The sequence below is a fragment of the Wolffia australiana genome, chromosome 10 (assembly GCF_029677425.1).
Source record: "Wolffia australiana isolate 7733 chromosome 10, ASM2967742v1".
Taxonomy (NCBI): domain Eukaryota; kingdom Viridiplantae; phylum Streptophyta; class Magnoliopsida; order Alismatales; family Araceae; genus Wolffia; species Wolffia australiana.
This window is the reverse complement of record NC_135844.1, coordinates 16,733,215-16,753,896: the sequence shown is the minus strand read 5'-3', so window position 1 is coordinate 16,753,896 and position 20,682 is coordinate 16,733,215. Positions and strand designations below refer to the sequence as shown.

The 20,682-nt window shown below is 37.7% G+C and overlaps 1 protein-coding gene, 1 long non-coding RNA gene and 1 other non-coding gene across 3 annotated transcripts; 2 read left to right on the top strand and 1 right to left on the bottom strand.

Moving 5' to 3' along the window:
• The first annotated feature begins 920 nt into the window (after positions 1–920).
• On the top strand, positions 921–3,967 carry LOC144708902 (protein MODIFYING WALL LIGNIN-1-like). The gene is made up of 3 exons (XM_078582360.1): positions 921–1,116; positions 2,445–2,647; positions 3,546–3,967. The coding sequence occupies exons 1-3, from the start codon at positions 1,021–1,023 to the stop codon at positions 3,841–3,843; spliced, it is 597 nt and encodes a 198-aa protein (XP_078438486.1). The 5' UTR covers positions 921–1,020; the 3' UTR covers positions 3,844–3,967.
• Positions 3,968–4,769: 802 nt separating this feature from the next.
• On the bottom strand, positions 4,770–4,842 carry TRNAA-AGC (transfer RNA alanine (anticodon AGC)). Its single transcript has one exon. It is a non-coding gene; the product is annotated as a tRNA-Ala (tRNA).
• Positions 4,843–4,948: 106 nt separating this feature from the next.
• Positions 4,949–6,135, top strand: LOC144708781 (uncharacterized). The gene is made up of 3 exons (XR_013582856.1): positions 4,949–4,981; positions 5,592–5,681; positions 5,757–6,135. It is a non-coding gene; the product is annotated as an uncharacterized LOC144708781 (long non-coding RNA).
• Positions 6,136–20,682: the final 14,547 nt, after the last annotated feature.

Sequence of the window (20,682 nt, the reverse complement as noted above, 5' to 3'; positions counted from 1 at the left end):
AAATTCTCCACCCACTGAAAGATTTGATCCTGCTCTGCAATTCCGATTCCACCGTTACTTTGTGTCAGTTGATCGGTTTTTTTCTGCGCGACTAATAATATTCACAAATTCTCTCCTCTTCTTCCGGTGATCTGATGCTTTGTTGGCGAACTTATCAACACCCCGACACCGAAATATTTGATCTTGCTCTGAGATTCCGATTTTACCGTGGCTTTTTGTCAGCGCGTTTCCTTTTTCTTGCGTGATTTGTAATTTTTACTCTCTCCAATGATCTTCAAATATTCCAGACAAACGCCGAAGGATTTGATCTTGCTCTGCGACTCCGATTTTACCGTTACTTTGTGGCAGTGGGTCGTTTTTTGTCTTGCGTGATTTACAGTTTGTGGTCGTTCCATGTTTCTCTCTTCTCTTCGGATGGTCTGATGCATTTTCTTCAAATATTCCAAATCTAAACACCGAAAGGTTTGATCTTGCTTGCTCTGCGATTCGCTGTCTACCTTTACTTTTTGCCTGCCGATCGATTTTAACTCGCGAGATTTAAAATTTTTCCCTCATCTCTCCTCCTCAAATATTCCAAAGCTAAACGCCAAAGGATTTGATATCGTCTAACATTCCGACTCTGCCGAGACTTGCGTGATTTCATACCATCTATCATTCCTGTTGTAGAACTACGCAAAATTCTTTATCCTGTCACAGATTAAAAATGATAAGAAAGCGATGAAGAGAACGAGATGATCTCGTCCGTCCGATTTTCATCGAACCCGCAAGTACATGTGCCAGAACCCGTGACGGTTCTTTATAGCGTCCTCTTCTGGGCACGCCACGTAAACCCATCATGACCATCCATGCTGTAATGGATGGCACAGATTAAAGAGGGTGTTTTAGTCATTATAAAGTTCCCAGCAAGATTCTGCAAGCTTTATTTCGTCTACTTCATCAGCATCAAAGACTGAGAGGAGAAGCTTGTCATGAAACCAAGCTGAGATATTGCCAGGTGGGGAAGGTCGAGAAGCCATTAAAATGGAGAGGAAGGTTGTTGTGGTGTCTGTGATTGTGGGCTTTTTTATCCTTTTATCTGCCGTCCTCGGCTTCGCCGCCGAGGGGAAGAGGATTAAGGTGAATGAAGATTGTCGTTCAAAGTCTTTTATTATTATTCTATTGTTCATTTATTTCACCGATGATGGCATTCGATCTGTTTAAAGAAGCTCTGACTGAGTCTCAGTTCATTCTTTCTGTATTTTCTCTTATTTTTGGCTCTGATTTTCAGATTGTGTTGAAAACGGAGTTAAATATTCTCCACGGACATTTAATTCTTTTTTGAGAAAAAAAATTATCCCAGTGTTCATTTATTTCATCGATGATGGCATTCGATCGGTTTAATGAAGCTCAGACTGAGTCTCCGTTCATTCTCTCTGTATTTTCTCTTCTTTTTGGCTCCGACTTTCAGTATTCTATAGAAAACGAAGTTAAATTTTCTCTACAGACATTTTTCTTTTTTGAGAAAAAATTTATTCTAGTGTTCATGTACTTCACTGATGATGGGATTCGATCTGTTTATTAAAAGCTCAGAGTGATTCTCAGCTCAATATTTCTGTATTTTCACTTCTTTTCTTCTCGTATTTTCAGTATTCTGTAGAAATCAGGTTTAAATTTTCACCATGGAAATTTTATTCTTTTTCTAGATTTAAAATTTTCAGAGCTTGAGTCGGGAAGGGAGATTAAAGTTGTACCTTAACGTTAATTAGTACGCATACCCGGAGGATGCCATTTTTTCATCGTTCCCCATTCATTTTTCTAAACAGGTTCATTCAAATGTGTAGCTATCCCATACTGATCTAATGATTTTGGGAGTCGTCATGGTGTCCAGGATGAAAATGACGACGATGAATCATCATCCTAGCAGCAGATGAATGACAAGGATGATGATAGTGATAATGGTTGACGAAAATAATATATTTAATTTAGTTTTTTTTCTGAATGAGATTCTATCTGTCTCTTCTCTTTTGACGTTGAGTATGATGATGACTTGACAAGTTGTGATATTCATCCCACCCACAGACGAATGATAAGAATGATGGATGAATTATATACTTCCTTCCTTTTTTATGTAAATGTGATTCTCCTCTCTCTTTTTGCTCAGGATGATGATGACTGTGACGAGTCATCATCTTAATCCTTGCCGCTGATGAGTGATGATGATCATCGTTATGGATGATAAATATAGTTTTTTATTTAAATGCGGCTCTCTCTATATCCTGGATGATGATTATGACGACTCGTCATCGTCATCGTCCTCATCATTGATCATTGTCTCCTAGTCTGAATCACTATTTTGAATACTTCAAACCTTCTTTTTTTTTCTCAGCCACCCATTCTGTGAATGTTAAAACTAAAAAAATTGCCTGCCGATTTCTCAATGTCTCCTTTATTTCTTTATTTCATAGGCCTCTGACGTGGAGGTTTCGGTACCAGGAGAGTGCATTTATCCAAAGAGCCCAGCATTATTCCTTGGGCTTTCATCTGTGGTCGCTCTCATCATTGCCCAAGCAATCATAAGCTCAGTGGCAGGTTGCATTTGCTGTAGACCGCGCACAGCCGGGTCTTCCTCAGCGTGGACTGTTGGATTGATCTCGTTCATATTGTCATGGTAATAACCCACGGTCAGAGACTTAGATTTTGGTATTCGTTTTCTATCTGCATATTGACTCTAACCCATAACCCTCTAGAGTTATTTTGATCTCCCGAGCTCATTAGGAGCATTATCATTTGTCTCTTTTTTTTTTGTCTCTAAGGTAGTTTCCCTTTTCCCTTTAATTGTGTAGCCCTCCCTTAAGATGGGCAGTGAAGAAATATCACTGGACTTAAAATTCCCTGTCTCTCCCATACTACATCTCGGTCGCTTTAGTCCCCTACGATATCTTGCCCTATAGACTAAGCTTTAAACCCAAAACTTAAATCATAAACCCTAAACTCTAATCCATAAAGCCCTGCGATAATATCTTCTTCGTTAGATCTCCAGCCGGCTTGTCCCCAATCGATCTCTTCATCCTTTGATAAGTCCTTCCTCAACCCCCCCCTTTCAGCGGAAGATCCTTCCCCTGTAAGAACATATGTCAGTGTTCCAATCACATACTATATTCTATGCATAAATTTGAGATCACAAGTGATTTACTCTCCTTCATTTGAGGTTAATTTATGTTATATGTGCGAGTTGCTGTCAACATGTGCCTGTCAAAGTAAAGTTTTTTTTTTCACTTTTAGTTCATGGACTATTCTTCTCTCATTTCATACAACTTTTGTAGTAATGCAATGAAAATATGGGCGCATGATTGATAAAATAGTAATGCTTATTATTGAACCACATACTCTCTCAATTAAATAGGTGGAAGAATTTCTTATATATCAAACGGCAAAAAATTCACTGTTCAGTAAGAGTAACCATCAATCTGAAACTTATAAAAATCTCTTGACAAAAGTCCTTTAGAGGAAATCAGTTTTCCTGGAATTTCCTATAATGTGATGATGTGATGACAATCTTGGTGCAGGATCACGTTCGTGGCGGCATTTCTTTTGCTGCTGACAGGGACAGCGCTCAACGATCAGAGGGGCGTGGAGAGGATGTACTTTGGTAACTACTGCTATGTGGTCAAACCAGGGGTTTTCTCCAGTGGCGCGGTGCTGGCCTTCATAAGCGGCTCACTGGGGTTGGTGTATTACCTAAGCCTGGTTACCAACAAGCAGATTAGCCCACAGGTCAACGAGGGCGTCGCCATGGTCAACCCTCAGAGCTCGCAGCCTGTCTTTGTCCATGAAGACACCTACAATCGTCAGCAGAATCCTTGAAAATAATGGAAATTCCCCCCGAAAGGTTCGCCTTTTTTTTAATGCCAGGTACTAGGTTTGTAGGAAATCCAAATGGATGCTTGAATGAAAAGTTTTTGGTCAGGGCAATACTGAGCTGAACAAATTACCTTTTCATCGGAGCGGACAGTAATATTCTATATGGAATAAAAATTAAATAGGAAACGGCGTATCACTCATACCAACCCTAAACCCTGAACCCTAAACTTGGCCATGAACAAGCAGACGAGCTTGCAGGTCTGTAAGGGTGTCACCATGGTCTACCCTCAAAGCTCGCAGCCTGTCTTGGTCCATGAAGACATCTACAGCTGTCAACAGAGTCCTAGAAATATTCTCCTTTTTTGATGCTTGCGATGAGGATTTCTGGAAAATAATAAATATAACAAAAAAATGGATGCTAGAATGTACTGAGTTTTTGCCGCTGTAGTATCTAATTGACCATATAAAATGAGTAAAAGTATGAACGAAAGTTATTGATATGTCTAATGCCAAACCCAAGCTTTGACTGATCTATGAAAACAGTGGTTTAAACTTAAGCGCGTCAACCGTTTTCCTTCAGTTTTTTGTGCAAACTTTCAGAGTATTGAAGTTTCGACCTCATTTTGTAGTAGGTTTCGTTTCAAATATATGAAAATTAGAATTAGTGGGGATTAAAATTAATGAAAATTCCTTAGAAAAATTCTCCTTTTCTCATTCCAGGGACGAGGTTTGTAGGAAATTCTTTTTGAAAGAACGATGTCTGGGAAAATATAAACATAAAAATTAAAATCCAAACGGTGTTCGAACGAACTTGAGTATGCAGCAGAAATATCTTACTGGCCAAGTTTTTACTGCATTTGGTTTTTTATTTAAAACTATGGATATTTAAAAATTACTGAAGAAAAACTATCTAAGTGAATTTAAAAATTTGGAGATGCGGGGTATCGATCCCCATACCTCTCGCATGCTAAGCGAGCGCTCTACCATCTGAGCTACATCCCCGTCATTGATGATATCTGAGAGATTTTTTTATATAAAAGAATATAAAGAAAAGTCGGGATCTATTTTTTATCTTAAGATGAGAGACAAATTTTAGTTATCTGAGAGGATATTTTCCAAGAACAGTATGGTGAAGTTTAAGGTCAGATAATATACTTTGTTGGATTCGATGGTTTTTAACGATAGTTTAATGATTACACCGATTTGGTCTGTATGCATCTTGTTCGCCCTGATTCTCAAAGCGCACTCTCTCTCAATCTCTTTTATTCACAACTTCATATTATTCCTCCCTGTTTATCTTCACATTCTTTCTTTTCTCCCAATATCTTTCTATCTCGCTCCTCAAATAACTCTCTTCCCTAGCAAAAAAGTTTAACTCTCCTACCTTCAATTTACTCTTTCTCCGAACATCCACTCTCTCTCTCTCTCCCTCTTTCTCTCTTTCTTTCTCTCTCTCTCTCTCTCACTCACCCTTTCATTCTCTTCTCTCTCACTCACCCTTTCATTCTCTTCTCTCTTTCTCACTCTCTCTCTTTCATTTTCTTCTCTCTCTCTCTCTCTTTCTCTCAAATGATTGGCCTGTTACCTTATCTTATTATTTGCACATTACTGTTTGTATATTGATCTACTGCTTTTTTAATCGTTTGGAGTTCATGATTATGGATAGATATCGTCAATTTTAATAAGGAGCAGTTTGTTTAACTGTCAATTCACCATTCTTGAATGCTAATATTTCATCTTCCTTTCTCCAGTTCTGCTTGATCCATTTATTTCATCATGATATCAACTAAGATGGCGCTGAAGCAGAAACGAAGTTTCAAGAAGTTAAACATGATTATGATGTACCCTTTTTTCTGCTTATTATTCTTTGTTGACTCCTTATACTAATTAACTAAAAAAATATTCCCCCTCATCAGGTCCTTAAAGATGAAGAGGAGAGATCTCTCTTTGATCAGGTAATCAGGTCATTTTCCTGTGTTGTATCGAATGATTTGATGAGATATATTTAGAATGGGGACAGAGATAGAATTAGAGATAGGGGAACGGATGGCAATGGGACTTCGGAAAGACAACTAAAATAAAATGCGATGGAGGACAACATAATTAATAAAATATTGCCAAATATTAGGTCCGGTTTATGTTCGGTGTGGCCCCTAACTCAAACCAGACCAAAACATAGATCTGATTTATAGTGTGTTTTTATTCACAATGTGTCTCTATCTCAATATCTCTGTCATCTATCTATTATCCTCACATAATTCCAGGAGAGGAACCCTTTGTGCTCTCTCATCTTGGTGTTATCATCCCAGAAAGTCTCTATCGGTCTCCTTTCTTTCTCATTGGTTATCTGTTTATCTATGCCTCATCTATCTCTCTATCTGAATCTCGATCTCTACACGCAATTCCACATGAGAGAGAAATCCTTGGTGCACTCTCATCATGAGTTATCAAATCGGCTGTTCCCTCCAGGTCTGTTTTCTCTCTCGTGGCAGACGCCGGTGGAGAAAAAATATCAAATCGTCTTGAGTAATATTTTAATTTTTTGGAATATATATGGGCAACTTTTAATAGACTCAGGATATGAATATAAGTGATTATGTAAGAATTCATATTATTGTCAGCAAAGAGTCATAAAATTGATAAATACTGTACCATTACAACTGATCAATGGTTACTCTAGAGTTCATTCAATTAAAATTTTCATAATATTTTGATGACCCATAATATCTACTACCAACATAGAGACTCATTTTGCTGTCAATATCTTTAGGAATATCTGCAAGTATAATGGATTAAACCATATGATATCTACACAATATCACACCCAATTTTAATGATGACATAAAGAGATAAATAATATAATGATGAGGAGATTAATGAGATATATAACATATGAAATATTATACATTCAAATTCCATGATACAGTATGTGCCTGTCAATCAGTAAATTGGATTCAATTATTTATGGGACCTGAAATTCATTGGTACGAATGATAAATTTCAGCAAAATACACAACCCATCTGGTTCATTATGATTAAACAATGATTATGTGATAATGAGGAATAACCAAGGATAATACAAATAACTTCATAATTAAATTATTAGTTAATGGTGCTCTTATAGAAGAAAAAATTGGGTTAATTACGCCGTATAAGGCTTCTGGTTACAATAATATTTATCAATTTTTTTATAAGCATCAAGAAAGTAAGGGTCAAATCCATAGGGAGAAAGTATCAAATACCTGGCTTTCAAATTGAATTTATATCTTTAAGGATTTATATATATCCAGAATTGAATCTAATCTAATAAAAAGCAAATTAGTGAAAATTAAATCAAAATAATTCTAAGATGATGAGAAAATATATTTACTATTTAACCTAATTTTTTCCAAACTTATAATTAACGTTGGGATTTTTAATTGAACTTTATAACAATGAATACTTTTTTATTATAATTAACTACCTTCTCCTGCGCTTTAATAGTGGTGGGTAATGGTTGATGACGATGTCATGAATGGAGCGAAGAGGAAGAATGAATTACAGTCGCTTATTGGGATGGATATGGTAACTGATATGCATAGACAAGTGGGGAGTGGGTGAATGTTGTGGATTCAGCATTACTCATGGCCACAAAGATGGTGGCAAGCCATATTGTGAAAACCTAGGCTATCCTAAAAGACGATAACCCAGGGAAAAAAGACAAAGCCATGAATTGAAAAAGACGAAGATCACACTGACCTTGTTGACACATGCCCAATCGATAGACTGATGTTTTCTATTCATCTGTCTTGATCATATCTTCACTCCTTCAAAACTTTGCTCCCATAATGCAAGGAGGGACATAAATGTGATTTTGAATGAGCTGATTGATGAAGGCGAAAATGGGGTGTAAATTGTCGTTGTTATTTTCGCTTCAATCAAATAAAAATTTGTAATAGTAAACTTACTCAGATATGTATAGAGGTGAGTAAGATCGTCTCCACAGGGATTGGTTCTTAGAGAAAAAATTTCAACTAATGAGTGGGATAGTTTACAAACAACACTAGGTGTTTGTTATTATGTCGAAGAGAGAGTTGGAAAGAATTTAGCATTAATTTCTGAAGGACAATATCCCTATCGATTTTATTTTGACCTAAGACTTTATATATAGGTATAGGAAAAATATTAATGATTTTAGGAAAATTTTCTAGAATTTTATAGGTCAATATCTAGGAGAAAAAATAAGAGTCAAATGCGGTAGATTAAGTGTTTGTTGAAATGCTTGAAAGAAGATTTCTGATTTTTATGGGTTTTTTTAGAAGGAATGAAAGGGAATTTTTAAGTATTTTATCGGGATATGGATATATTTTAGGAATTATATATCCCTTGATTTTATTGTATTTCTTAGAGATTTTTAATAGGTCGAAAAGTAGTTAAAAGATCATTAAAAGTTTGAATTAAAAGACTGCACACAAGGTGTTTGAAGAATTGCCTCAAAAGGCGATTTGAGATAGTTTGGGTTTTTGCTCGAAATCGATTCACTTCGATTTTGAGAAAAATGGATAAAGGAGATGTTTTCTTTATTATACTAAAATATAAATCGATTAAACTCCTATGCTTAGAACAATCAAAATACTTACCGGATTTTTGCGCCGACTTGGAGTCGCCAACGGCTCCAGACTCCACTCCGGTTGCGTCGTCCTTCAGGTAAGGATTTCTTCTCCGTCTTCTTCCTTTCTCTCTTCTAATCTCCCTTCAGGTCACGGCTCTGTCACCGTCATTGACCGAGAAATTGAGGAGAACAAGAAGAAGGCGGAGGATCTTCTCCGGTGATGAAAAAAAAATGTTCAATTCAATACTCCGGTGGAAAAAAGATGAGTTCTTTTACATTTCGTTGCTATTTAATGGGTCAGGAGTGGTCCTAAGACCATCCTGACCGGTATGGGACATCTCCGGCGAAGTCTCCAACGGGGAATCGGCGGAGATCCGCCTTTCGGTCGCTGGATTGACTTCGCTGGCGATGGAAATGGCGGTGGCACAAAGAGGATGATCGGCGGTCATTCTGACCGTCCGATTTCCCTTATGGGGGATCCAACGGCTACGATTTAACCGTAGCCGTGGACCCCTTTATTTCAGGTGGACCCTTGCTCCGTCAGCGGTTCGACGTCAGCTCCGGCTGCCTGCATGTTGCCCTCCGATTCGTCCACGATGGAGCTCCTTGCTGAGCTGTCAACCTGAAATAAAAGAAAACAAATGTAATATATACGGGCAATCTTGACCGTTCAATCTTCCAAAGGAGGATCGACGGTCAAGATTAAAATGTGGCTTTAAGTAAAGCCCGTTTCGATCCGGGCTTCGGGTCGCGTTAGCTCGAAGCCCGAACAGCTTTGTTTCTTTTTTATTCTTTATGATCGCGGCCCCATCATTCTCTTTATCGCTGACCCGGCCTGAGTGCGCTTGAGATATGGGATTCCGCAATCCCATATTGATGATTTTAAAAAGGGCGCCTGGAATATAAACGTTGCAATTCCTATCAATATTAAATCCACACTTACCCCTGGTGCTGACAGATCTCCACGATTGGCGTTGAGGCGCGGTCGTTGGCGTTCGCTGGACTTGCGCTGTGCGTGCCACCGGCGGCTGCGGCCTTGGCCGCGGCTGCGGGCAGCGTGTGCGGTGCACTTGGCCAAGGTTGCGCCTTGGCTTGGCTGCGGCCCATTTTTATTTTTTTTATATTTACGTTATTAATGTTTTTTTTTCTTTTATAATTTTCATTCTTTTATTTAACCATCAAATTCTTTACTATGCTTATAAACGCAAAAACATATTAAAATGGAACATTTTGCATAATGAACGAATATTTTCATAAAAGTGGAATTTAACATAAAATGCATGTTTATTTCATTTAAAATGACTTCATAACCCTTTATTAAATGTAATTTTCCAAGCATGATTAGTGACTCGTCACTGATCACTCCACTAATCATAATCATGAACAAAGTCCATGGCTGTTTTTTTAGTAAGATGTGGGGGGTGTTATTAATTGATATGAGGGTATGTATTGATAGAGGGTAATAGATGAAGCTATCTTCAAAATTGATATAGGGGAAGAGAGGAAGCTAACTTCCAGATGATTTGATATCACAATTTGAAGTTTAACCATTCTAAACAGTATGGTTTTCTCTCTCCTTGATCCATGTGGCTATAATGCCAGCATGGCACTAAATTTTAGGAATTTAATGTCATAAAAAAGTAAATAATATCTTAAAATGTTAAATAAATTTAAAAACATATGTTATAAAAATATTTTCTTTAAGAATATAATGTCATAAATTTTCATTAAAAAATACCAAAAAGGAAAAATCAGGATATCATTTTAAAACAGTCAACAATTAGTTTTACCAAAAAATGTTAGCATTCGTCCTGTGGTATTCATTTGTCTTCAGTCACAAGTGATCACAGATAAAACCTGTTTTGAGAGAAGTGGAATCCTCAATGAACATGGATATAATTAAAATGCAAATAATTTCTCTCCAACAGGAAATGTACTCATGCATCCAACACGTCATCATCTAATTCCTCTTCCACATCATTATACCCAATTTCTCGTAGACATTATTTCTTACTCCAGATCCATACTTTCATACTGACCAAAATCTTGACAACGCATGCATTGAGTTGCTTCATCAGTCATCCCGATGAGATATTGATGTTTGTTTTTGTTGTAGTTTTTTACTATCTTGTTGTGTTGAATGGTCTTGACTTAGAAGGAACAAAAATGATTCACACAATAAAATATTTCTAATGAGAATCAAAAAGGCATTCAAAACTATATATCAAATCACATGGGCATGGATCGGATCTGTGATTTCTTGATTCCTCGAGCAAGACATGTTGAGCTGCTCAAGTGTGAACCCTTTAGACATATTTATGCTATCCCTGGCATGTAGAATCTCATCCTTCACCTTGAAAAACCTTTTACATGTTCCGCTTTTGTTGTTACATTGTCTCGATCATATTGGGAATGGAGAGGAGCAAAGGGAAGAAGGGAGAATAAGAGGAGGGACCCAAAACAAATCTCGCCTAGGTGGATTTTTTATAGAGACTTGCCCTATTTATATCAAATGGAAAGTTTTCATAAAACCCCCAAACTAAGTATATCTTACAACGTCTAAAATACCATTTGCGTGTGATCCACTAGGCCTATGTATTAGTCTACCTAACAACTCAAATGGTCCAGTAACTTTTATAACCTTCCAAATTAGTTATCTATGTCATCACAAAGATTAATAATGACGGATCAATTTAACCTAATTTATAGATTGAGTCTCCAGCCCATGGGATGCCAAGCTACACCTCGTCTTCTAGAAGATACAAAAGAATGAATATTGACTCACTCATGGAACATGTCTATCATCAGTTACCATACATATAGTACCTAATCCACTTGATGCTCATAGGATGACTTAGGTTATGGTATACTACTAAACTTTAATCTCTCATCTAAGTTGGTACTGATGCATTGAGAAATGATTAGAGAACTCTCCTCTCATATTTCACTACCTTGGCCAAAGACTTCATAACTTCATTTTCTTTGAGCTATTGTATTATCCTCTATTAATGAGGATAAATGACCCTATCTTGACCATTCAATCATCTTTATGAATTTCTTGCTACACCCAGAGTAAAACCATTTAGAATTCCATGTGATGACATGCATTTTTAGTGCCTTAATCTGACCATATTTTATATGTTTATTTGCATTAAATTAATTATATATGCATGTTATCAAGCTTAAAATGAATAAATGTATTTTTAGAATGATGTTCTGAAATTTATTTATTTTTATGTATTTTTGGGGATTTTTCTGACATCACATTCTGAAAGAATATAATTTTTTTAGCCAGAATATATTTTTTGGAAATTCTCAACATACATTCATAAATATCTTATTTCTCCAAGTAAAAATATATATTTATTTATATTTTTTGAGATTTTATTTTATTTAATATGAATTTTAGAACATATTTTAAGTCTTTTATTTTTGCAACGCCATGTGTCGTCGTTCCATTTGTGGAACTGCTACCAATCAGAGTTTGGGATAATGATTGGTGTCATCCAATCATTAAACCCACTTAATGATTGGCGACAACCAATCATTTAGCTATGTCGTTATGACATTGTGAAGAGCAATGACATAATGGCATTTAAGATTAAAGAATTAATTTTTACTTTTTTCTGGCGCAGGGCAACCTGGACCAATAAAAAAAGGACTCTTTTTTGCAATAAATGCTGACAAGAATTGAGAAAATTAAAATATAAAAATGTTAAAATAAAAGTAAAAAAATGTGGCGGCACACGTGGCGTGCACGAGTTCCACCACAAATCATTAAACAAAGAAGAAAAAGACAAAAAGTGCTGACATGACATATAGAAAAATGTCATACTAACAAGGGAATCTTCCCCTTTTTCTCTGTTGCGAATGACGCATGTCAACAAGTCATTCACTTGAAACAATAAAAAGGGAGAATATTCCATGGCTGGTGTGGCGACATGATGCCATGCCATGGACTAATCAATTAAGAAATAAAAAAAGTAGAATGTCTCTTGTCCTTTTCCACTTGCAGGTACATGTGGCCGCTTTTAAAGGCACGAGCACAGAGGATGAGGTGACACAGAATTTTAAAATTTTGATAGTCCAACCAAAACAAAAAAAGAGGAAATGTCAGCACCGAGGACAAGGAAAGAGAAAAAATAAGGGCTACGATTGGTCCAAATTCAAACTACGGTATCTGACAATCCACAAGTCTGATTGAGAATAAATTTTCAAGGATGCTTTGATTCAGGATGACTATAACTGACATGGGTAAGTTGGTTAACACAACTAGGGATGGATAAAATAGACCACAAATCAACATGACCAATTTTGAACATTAAAAAATCAGAGAAAATGATGATGGTGCAGCCCCTTTCTTTGATCGAGGGCGGGAGGACTATCTTACAACCACCGTGGTGAAAATAAAGCCCCAAATCTAATATCTCGAATGGCCGATTATGAGAAGATTCAAAACTTAATCCACTGACCTATTTTCCTAATTCGACGGCGGTGGAAAAACACACAAGGAAATACTGGGAGGAGTAATGCGAATCACCAAATAGGCAAGGAAGGACCTTTAGCGCTGACGTAGTGCGTGAAGGTGATGTTGGAAGTGTCGAGGCGTTCGTTGGCGAGGGTGGAAAACGTGAGCTTGACAAGACCAAGCGCGGATCCAACAGTTGGCGCAGAGTACGGGCATCAGCGTGGGCGGCGGCCCTGTTAGATGGCCACACAGGCAGTGGCTGCACGTGGTGGCTGTGAGGGCAATGGCTGCATGCAGGGGCCACACAAGCTGTGCCGCATACAGAGCTGCGTGCGTGGTGACCGTGCGCGGGACCGAGCAAGCGATGTCTCACATGAGGCTGCTCGGGCAGCATTCGTGCGTGGCTGATGTGGGTGATGGCTGTGCGTGGGGCCGCGTGAGCGGAATTCGCGTGCTGGGTGGCGCAGGCGGTGGGCGTGCGCATGGCCGTGCGCATGGCCGTGCGGGTGGTGACTGCATGTGGGGATGCACGAACAGCGGCTGTGTGCAGGTCTGATAACATGCATTTTTAGTGCCTTATATTATTATATTTATGCGTCTTTATGCATTAAATTACTCATATTTGCATGTTATCAAGCTTAAAATGATTAAATCTATTTTTAGAACAAATTTTTGAATTTTCTATATTTTTAGGATTTTTCTAATAGTATATTCTAAAAGAATATAATTTTTTGAGAAAGAATATGAGTTTTCTGGAATTTTTGGATATTAAATTTGGAAAGATAAGAATTTTCTGATTCAAAATATATATTTATACGTATTTTTGGGCTTTTATTTTATTTAATATGAAATTTTAAGTATTTTGGTTTTTTTATGGCATAGTGTGACGTGGCGTGCGGATGCGTCGCCACGTCAGTATTGAGAAAGAGATTTTTTCTTTGTTTTTTGTCCTTTTGACATGTACATGTGGCACGGAATATGAGAAGTCGCGGAATATGAAAAGCCACGGAATACGAAAAGCCATGGAATATGAAAAGCCACGGAATACAAAAAGGCATGGAATATGAAAAGCCACGGAATACGAAAAGCCACAGAATACCAAGTGCTTTGACTTCTTAACAGGCACAAACTGATGACATTGATGAGGAGAGAGAATAAATTAAAGGCTAGGATTGCTTCAACTTCCACCGTCCATAACTTTTCATCTTCCCCTCCTCTTTCTATCCATACCCTCTAATCTATAAATAGAGGCCTAGATCATTGTAAAAACCATCTTGAACTTGCTTCCCACTTTTGTCGGCTGATTGAAAGAGAGTGAGTTTTGAGATCCATCACGAGTGTTCTTGGTGTCTTGGGTGTGTGGGAAGAGACAAAAGAGAAGAGGGGGAGCTTACAGCCACTCGCATATCGCCGTGATCCTGGCGGAACGTAAGGATCTAAGGTTAGTGTCTTCGCCTTACGTTGTTTCTCTCCCAACATCATCGCTATCATAGTTCTAGTTTTTATTATCACCGTTTCATTTATCACTTCATACGTTCCCATTCTCTCATCTCTCCATCCTTGTCATCATGCCACTCCATATGCCACCACTATCCTCGTCTATCCCATCGTTCATCCTCATATCCATCACAATCACTTACTCTTTACTTTAAGTTAAATTAGCTTATAATTATGTTTCTTTTATCTATATCACTAGCTCACGTCCTCAAATCTTGCTTTCGTCGATCCTCTCGTCCATCATCACTAGTATAAGAAAGTAAATCCTTAATCATCGTTCCCTGTGGAGACGATCCGTACTCATCACTAACTAAGTATTTTCAAGTACGGTCAAATATATTTTATTGAATAATCTCAATCACCAACGACGAATTTTAACCCTACAATTGAGATTATCAATTGGCGCCACGTGGGTGGTCGCTGTGCACGAGGTTGCGTGGGCAACGACTATGTGCTGTGTTCATGCCATTGGCGGCTGCACACAATGACCGTGCATGGGATGATACAAGTAGGGAGACCTCCTCTCAATGGTGGCAGCAAGCAGCGGCGGCGGGGGCGGAGAGGAGACTAGGGAAAATTTCTTTTAGAAGAAAAAAACTTCAATTCCAAAGAAAATCACCAAAAAGTTCAATACAACATGGGAATATTTATAGGCCTTGGAGAAATAGAAAATTTAAATAACTGGAAAATCAAATCTAATTTTAAATGATGCTCAGATCTTGGGTCTGAAGTTTACACTTGCGACGGGTCATGACAGGGGACGTCTCTTGCAATAGTGGTGTCATGTTGGGTGATGGTGCGTGGTCGTGTGCACCACCATGCTTCATCTCCGCCTCCTCTTCCCATCCATACCCTCTAATTGATAAATAAAGGATTGTATCTCTATGAAATTCATCCTTGAACTTGCTTCCTACTCATGTGGGCTGATTGAAAGATAGTGAGTTTTTGAGATCCAGACAATGTGCTCTTGGTGCCTTGGGTGTGTTTAAAGAAGCATTAGAGAAGTGGGGGAACTTATCAGCACTCATAAATAGCCGTGATCATAGCGGAACATAAAGATCTATGGTAAGCATCTTGGCCTTGCATGGTTCTTTCATGACACCATCGTTAGTATAATAGAGTTTATTATCATCTTTTCACTATCACAACATCTCCCTATGTCCTCATTATCTTGTCTCCCTATCATCATAATTCACTCACTTGATCATTATCGTATGCAACAGGTTCTCTACCTCATTTATGTAACACTTCACGTAATTCTACTTTCATTTCCTCCTTTCCTTGCTAATTCGTTTGAATTATAGTTGTTTACAACCTTTGACTCGATATCACTGTCTCGCCTATTATATTCTCGTCTTTATCTCTTCTCATATTGATAATCACTTTATCTCTTCTCATATTTATAAAACTGAACCCTTAATTATTGTTCCCTATGGAGATGATTTGTACTCATCACTAACTAAATATTCATAGGTAAGTACTGGTATAAATTTATTGAATAATTGCAATTAGCGACGACCGTAGATTGAGATTATCACCGTGATTAGTTACTCATAGGTTACATTATATGTAAAATTGTCCACCCACAAGGTGGCTTTGGTGTCTCAATTTAAATGATCAATTACAGAACCATGATGGGAATTAACATGATTGACAGTTGGTATAATAACAATCAGGGTTCATAAAAATCAGTTTGGAGAACTCATTTTACTTGAGAGAACCCACTATTTATCATTAGTGTCTCCACAATAATGGATGTATGGTCAAAAACTTCTGTAAGTGGGACTAGATGGTACTATTCTATCCCGACTTTGATGTCCCACTCATATATCCTTTCAAGATGAATATTTGTACAACATGATTAAAGACCAATGATCTCCGTATTCCCATCTCATTATAATTCACTAAGTCAGATCATGTATTCATATACTTCATTATAAGCATCATATGTGCATTACAATGAGTACATTGTATTAATGAACATGGAACGAGATATGAAATGTATGGTTGGCTTTCGAGGCACATATATTTCCATCAAGTCTAGGACGTTGATTTCCATCGTAGAAATTCATAAGATAGAAATATTTTTGGCCAGCATGTCAAATACACATTTAACATATCGTTCAATGTTCATAAATACGATACATTCACATAATGCATGTGTGATGTTAAAAATTCCATCAATACATGATAATGTTAATATTTCAATTTGAGTTCTAAATATTCATATTCAAGGGATACATGGTATGGACATCAAATATCCATACAAAATATTACTTTACTGTGCCACTCATATGAGAATATGGTTGATTTGATAGCCATTAATGTGGGGACTCTAAGGACAAATGGTGGGTGATCTTTAAAATAAAGAGTTCATTGAATAAAGCATACAAATATCAGAATGGTATTACACTAAACCATAGTTCAGGTTGATTCATCTCATAATCGTGTAAGTGGTATTTTGACCTGTGAAACCAAAGTCATCATGTGGATGGACTGTTGTAAATGTCTCAGCTTGGATGGAAATAGTTACAAAGATGTAGTGGTCAAGACGGGATCCTTTACATTTAGTGTAAGAAGACACTAATCAAGGAAAAGAGTGTGCTGAAGTCATAAGCTAAGATTTGAAATATTAGACTAGGGTTCTTAGATGCACCGTTACTCAACAAGATGACTGATTAGGATTTCACAGTTGGCCATATCTTCAGACATCCAGGGAGCATTAGGAAAATGGACTATACTAACATGTTAAACTTGTTGGACGGATGACATATTATCATTAGTTCCATCAAAGTTCATCATCTAGAGAATGGGTGGATGATTGAATGGAACAGTTTTTGTCATTAGTCATCACTCATATGTCACAGATGATGGATGACTGATGGTGAAAATGACAAAAAAATGATCAAGGATGTCTGATGGTGATTTTGATGATATGAGTGTGGAAAAAAATTAAAAATAGTGACAGAAGTGGAGATGGAGAGTATGAACATCATCTTCAATGAGGATGCCAACAATCATGGATAGAGACTAGAGTTGGATTAAGGGCCTCGACCTGGATGAAAAACATTTAATGATTCACAACATAAGACTGAATTGTAATCCTAACATCATCAACCTCTGCTCCAATGCAATCTGTGATTCCTTTGATCCTTGAAAAGGTTGCGGTGTCGATCGTCGTCGCCTAACTACGGTATGTGGTTACCTTTGCTCATCTCCTCCATCCTGGCGCAAATCTAGGGTGCTCAGATTCTTCTTCGGTGCCGTCCGGAGCTCCAAGAACGTTCAAAGAGGTATCACGCGTGTCCTTTTGCTCTTGCGGCTGCCAGAAGGGATCCTTGCTGACGTGAAGGCTAATGGTTGAAAGATACTTAAACTTGGGGCCTTAGGGTCCCCTTTTATGGCTTCGGAGCAACCTCCAAGGCTGTCTGATGGAGGGGGACAACCCTGGAGGTCCTCCCAGGCCATTAAATGGCCTGGCAAAACCCCCTCACCGGCCAAAAATGGCCTCTGGCCGACGACGTCAATGGCCAGGGGTGAGGATGGATAGAAATGCCCTTGGCCATCCGATCCTGCTTATGATATGTCCAACGGCTGTGATTAAATTGCAGACGTGGACCCTTCTAATGGTGTACCCCCGCTGCCACGTTAGCACGCCCCGTCAACCTCTTTTTTGTTCTGATTTGCCTACTGAGGGTCCCACAATCCACGTCACTTGGCGCGGACCAATCATAGGGCCTGAAAAAGAATAAACAAAACATTGAGATAAAATGAGGCCAATCTCGATGTCCGATCTTCTTTAAGAAGATCGAATGGCTAAGATCAAGTCCTCTTAATTAAAAAATGGCTCGAAATGACACGGGCTTCGGGCCAGGTTGGCTCGAAGCCCGGTCTGAATTTACTTATGTTTTGTTTAGATCGTGGCCCCTTGGGCTGTGATTAATTGGTTACTCATTGGCCCGGCCCGCTGCTGAGTCTAAAATAGATAATGGGATTCAGTCCCATATTGGAAAATACAAAAAATTGTGGCGCTCTATAAACATTGGCATGTCTTCTTTATTGAATCATAATGAATGCCTCTCCTTTAAACTGCGACTTGGTTCCTCTCTGTGGGCCTGAGTGGGCCTCAGTGTGTAACTTATGTTGTCGGCTCGGTTGCCTGTCAAGCGCTACCCCTTGCCGGCTGCGGGCGGGCTTGAGCGCTCGTGCTCGCCTATCTGTGGACTAGCTTGGGCGTTGATGCGCCTGGTCAGCTCCTTAGCCAGCCCAATAAATAATTTTACATATATATATATATATATATATATATATATATATATTATACAGAGGAGGGGTAATCCCATCTTTACCACTCAATCATCTCCGTGAACTTCTTCTTGCACCCAAATTAAGACTATTTAGAATTCCATAATTAGGAACTCGCAGGAAGACGTATTGGGTATCTTAGGTCTAAGGACCACTTACACAACTGTGACGTGAACCAACACGATCAGTAGTTCGGCAAAATACCATTCAGGGATTTGTACCGTTCAATTATGTGAACTCTTTCCACTAAAGAGCACATGCTATCTATCCTTAGTGTCTCCACACTAATGGTTACAAAAATCAGCCAGTCTATATGGATACTTTGATGTCTTTCTCGATGATCATTCAAATATGAATGTTTAGAACACATGATTAAAGACTAGTGATCTCTGTATTATGATCTCATCATAATTCACTCAGTACGATCATGTATTCATGGGTTCATTATAAGCATCACATGTGCACTATAATGAATACATTCGATTGATGAACATCGATTGAGATATGATATGTGGGATTGGCTTGGCAGCCTCATATATTTCCATCAAGGAGGACCAATCATCTTATGTAGTGTATGAAATATTTATGCCCACACTCACTATTATGCTCCAACTTACTTATTCCTTTGCAAATCTTTGCCTACACTTCATGTATTAATTCAATTTGGAGCATATTGATGCTTCTGTACTACTATAAACTTTGAAAACTACAAGTGAAATATCAACCGTGAAAATAATTTAAATTTTAGAAAAATTATTATCTTGAATTAAGCTTTTATGAAAACTATGTAATCAAAATTTTATTTCACATTCATCGTAGAATTTAGATAAAACATATTGAGCCACGAGGAAATAGTGTAATTTCTTAAATCATATTACATTGTTTAATTTTTAAATTATTTTCTTATGAGTTATTTATTTCATAGTTTATGACAAGTAAAAAATTATTTTATTAATTTGAACAGCAGCATATTGAAGCACGAAACAACTTTTTAAGCTTCGAATATCTAATTACCAATTGTTTATAGAATATGAAAAAAATTAAGTCATCATATATACAGGTGGATAGCATTTGTTGAGAGAACTAATTATAGTATGATATGAAAGTTACATAGTTAGATAGATACTATTAAAGTTTTGTAAGTTTGTAATATGTTATTAGATAAATGAAATAGAGAGAAGAGATTAGGGGATGAGCGGAATAATAAGAGGAGATTAGAGGTTTAGTTATGAGAATTACAGAAAAGAAATTTTTGTATCAAAACAGAGTGAGATTTTGGTGCATTTGTAGATTTAGTTATTATTTTATGTTATTTTTAATATAAAATAGAAGATAAATGGAGAGGGAATTTTGAATCTCAGTTTTTTTATCAAATACCTGAATGAGGCGCTCTTTGAAACTTTGATTCAAAATTTTGATTCCAATTTAGAATTCAAAACTAATAATCTTCCGAAGAGAACCCAGAACCATAATTTCCATAACTTGATGAATTGTAGAGAAAGATGTGTTGACCATAGCCTCCTGGCGTCAATGTGCTTCTGTGATTTGTGGCCTCTAGGTTGTTTCAAATCCTAGTCTTCCCGGAGATCCTATGACAACATGATGAGCTTTCCAGCTGCCACAAAGCTTTCAAAACCCCGGATTGATTCCCTCAACCTCATAATGGGTATTCCAGCATCTCTGCTTTTTTACAATGAAAAGTTCTTAAAAAATGAGGAAATGTGGTTTCACCGATCACGGGCAAAGCCGTACATGCTATTGATTACATTTTTTTTTAGGAACTCCTCACTGCAGGATTGGGCTGTTGTGATCTCATAACTCATAAATGTCGTTTAAGAAAAGGGTGGATGACTGGGGGTGGGGACAGGTTCTTTTACCCCTGACTATTAATCACTTTGGGGGGGTGGGGGGGGGGGGGGGGGGGCGCCCCCGGCTGTAGCCAACGTCATCTGGACCCTTTAAATTTTAATGCACCCTTGCC

Coding starts and splice junctions, on each gene's coding strand:
- LOC144708902 (XM_078582360.1), top strand. CDS start 1,021: ATGGAGAGGAAGGTTGTTGTGGTGTCTGTGATTGTGGGCTTTTTTATC. Junction 1,117..2,444: donor CCGAGGGGAAGAGGATTAAG/GTGAATGAAGAT, acceptor TTTATTTCATAG/GCCTCTGACGTGGAGGTTTC. Junction 2,648..3,545: donor ATCTCGTTCATATTGTCATG/GTAATAACCCAC, acceptor ATCTTGGTGCAG/GATCACGTTCGTGGCGGCAT.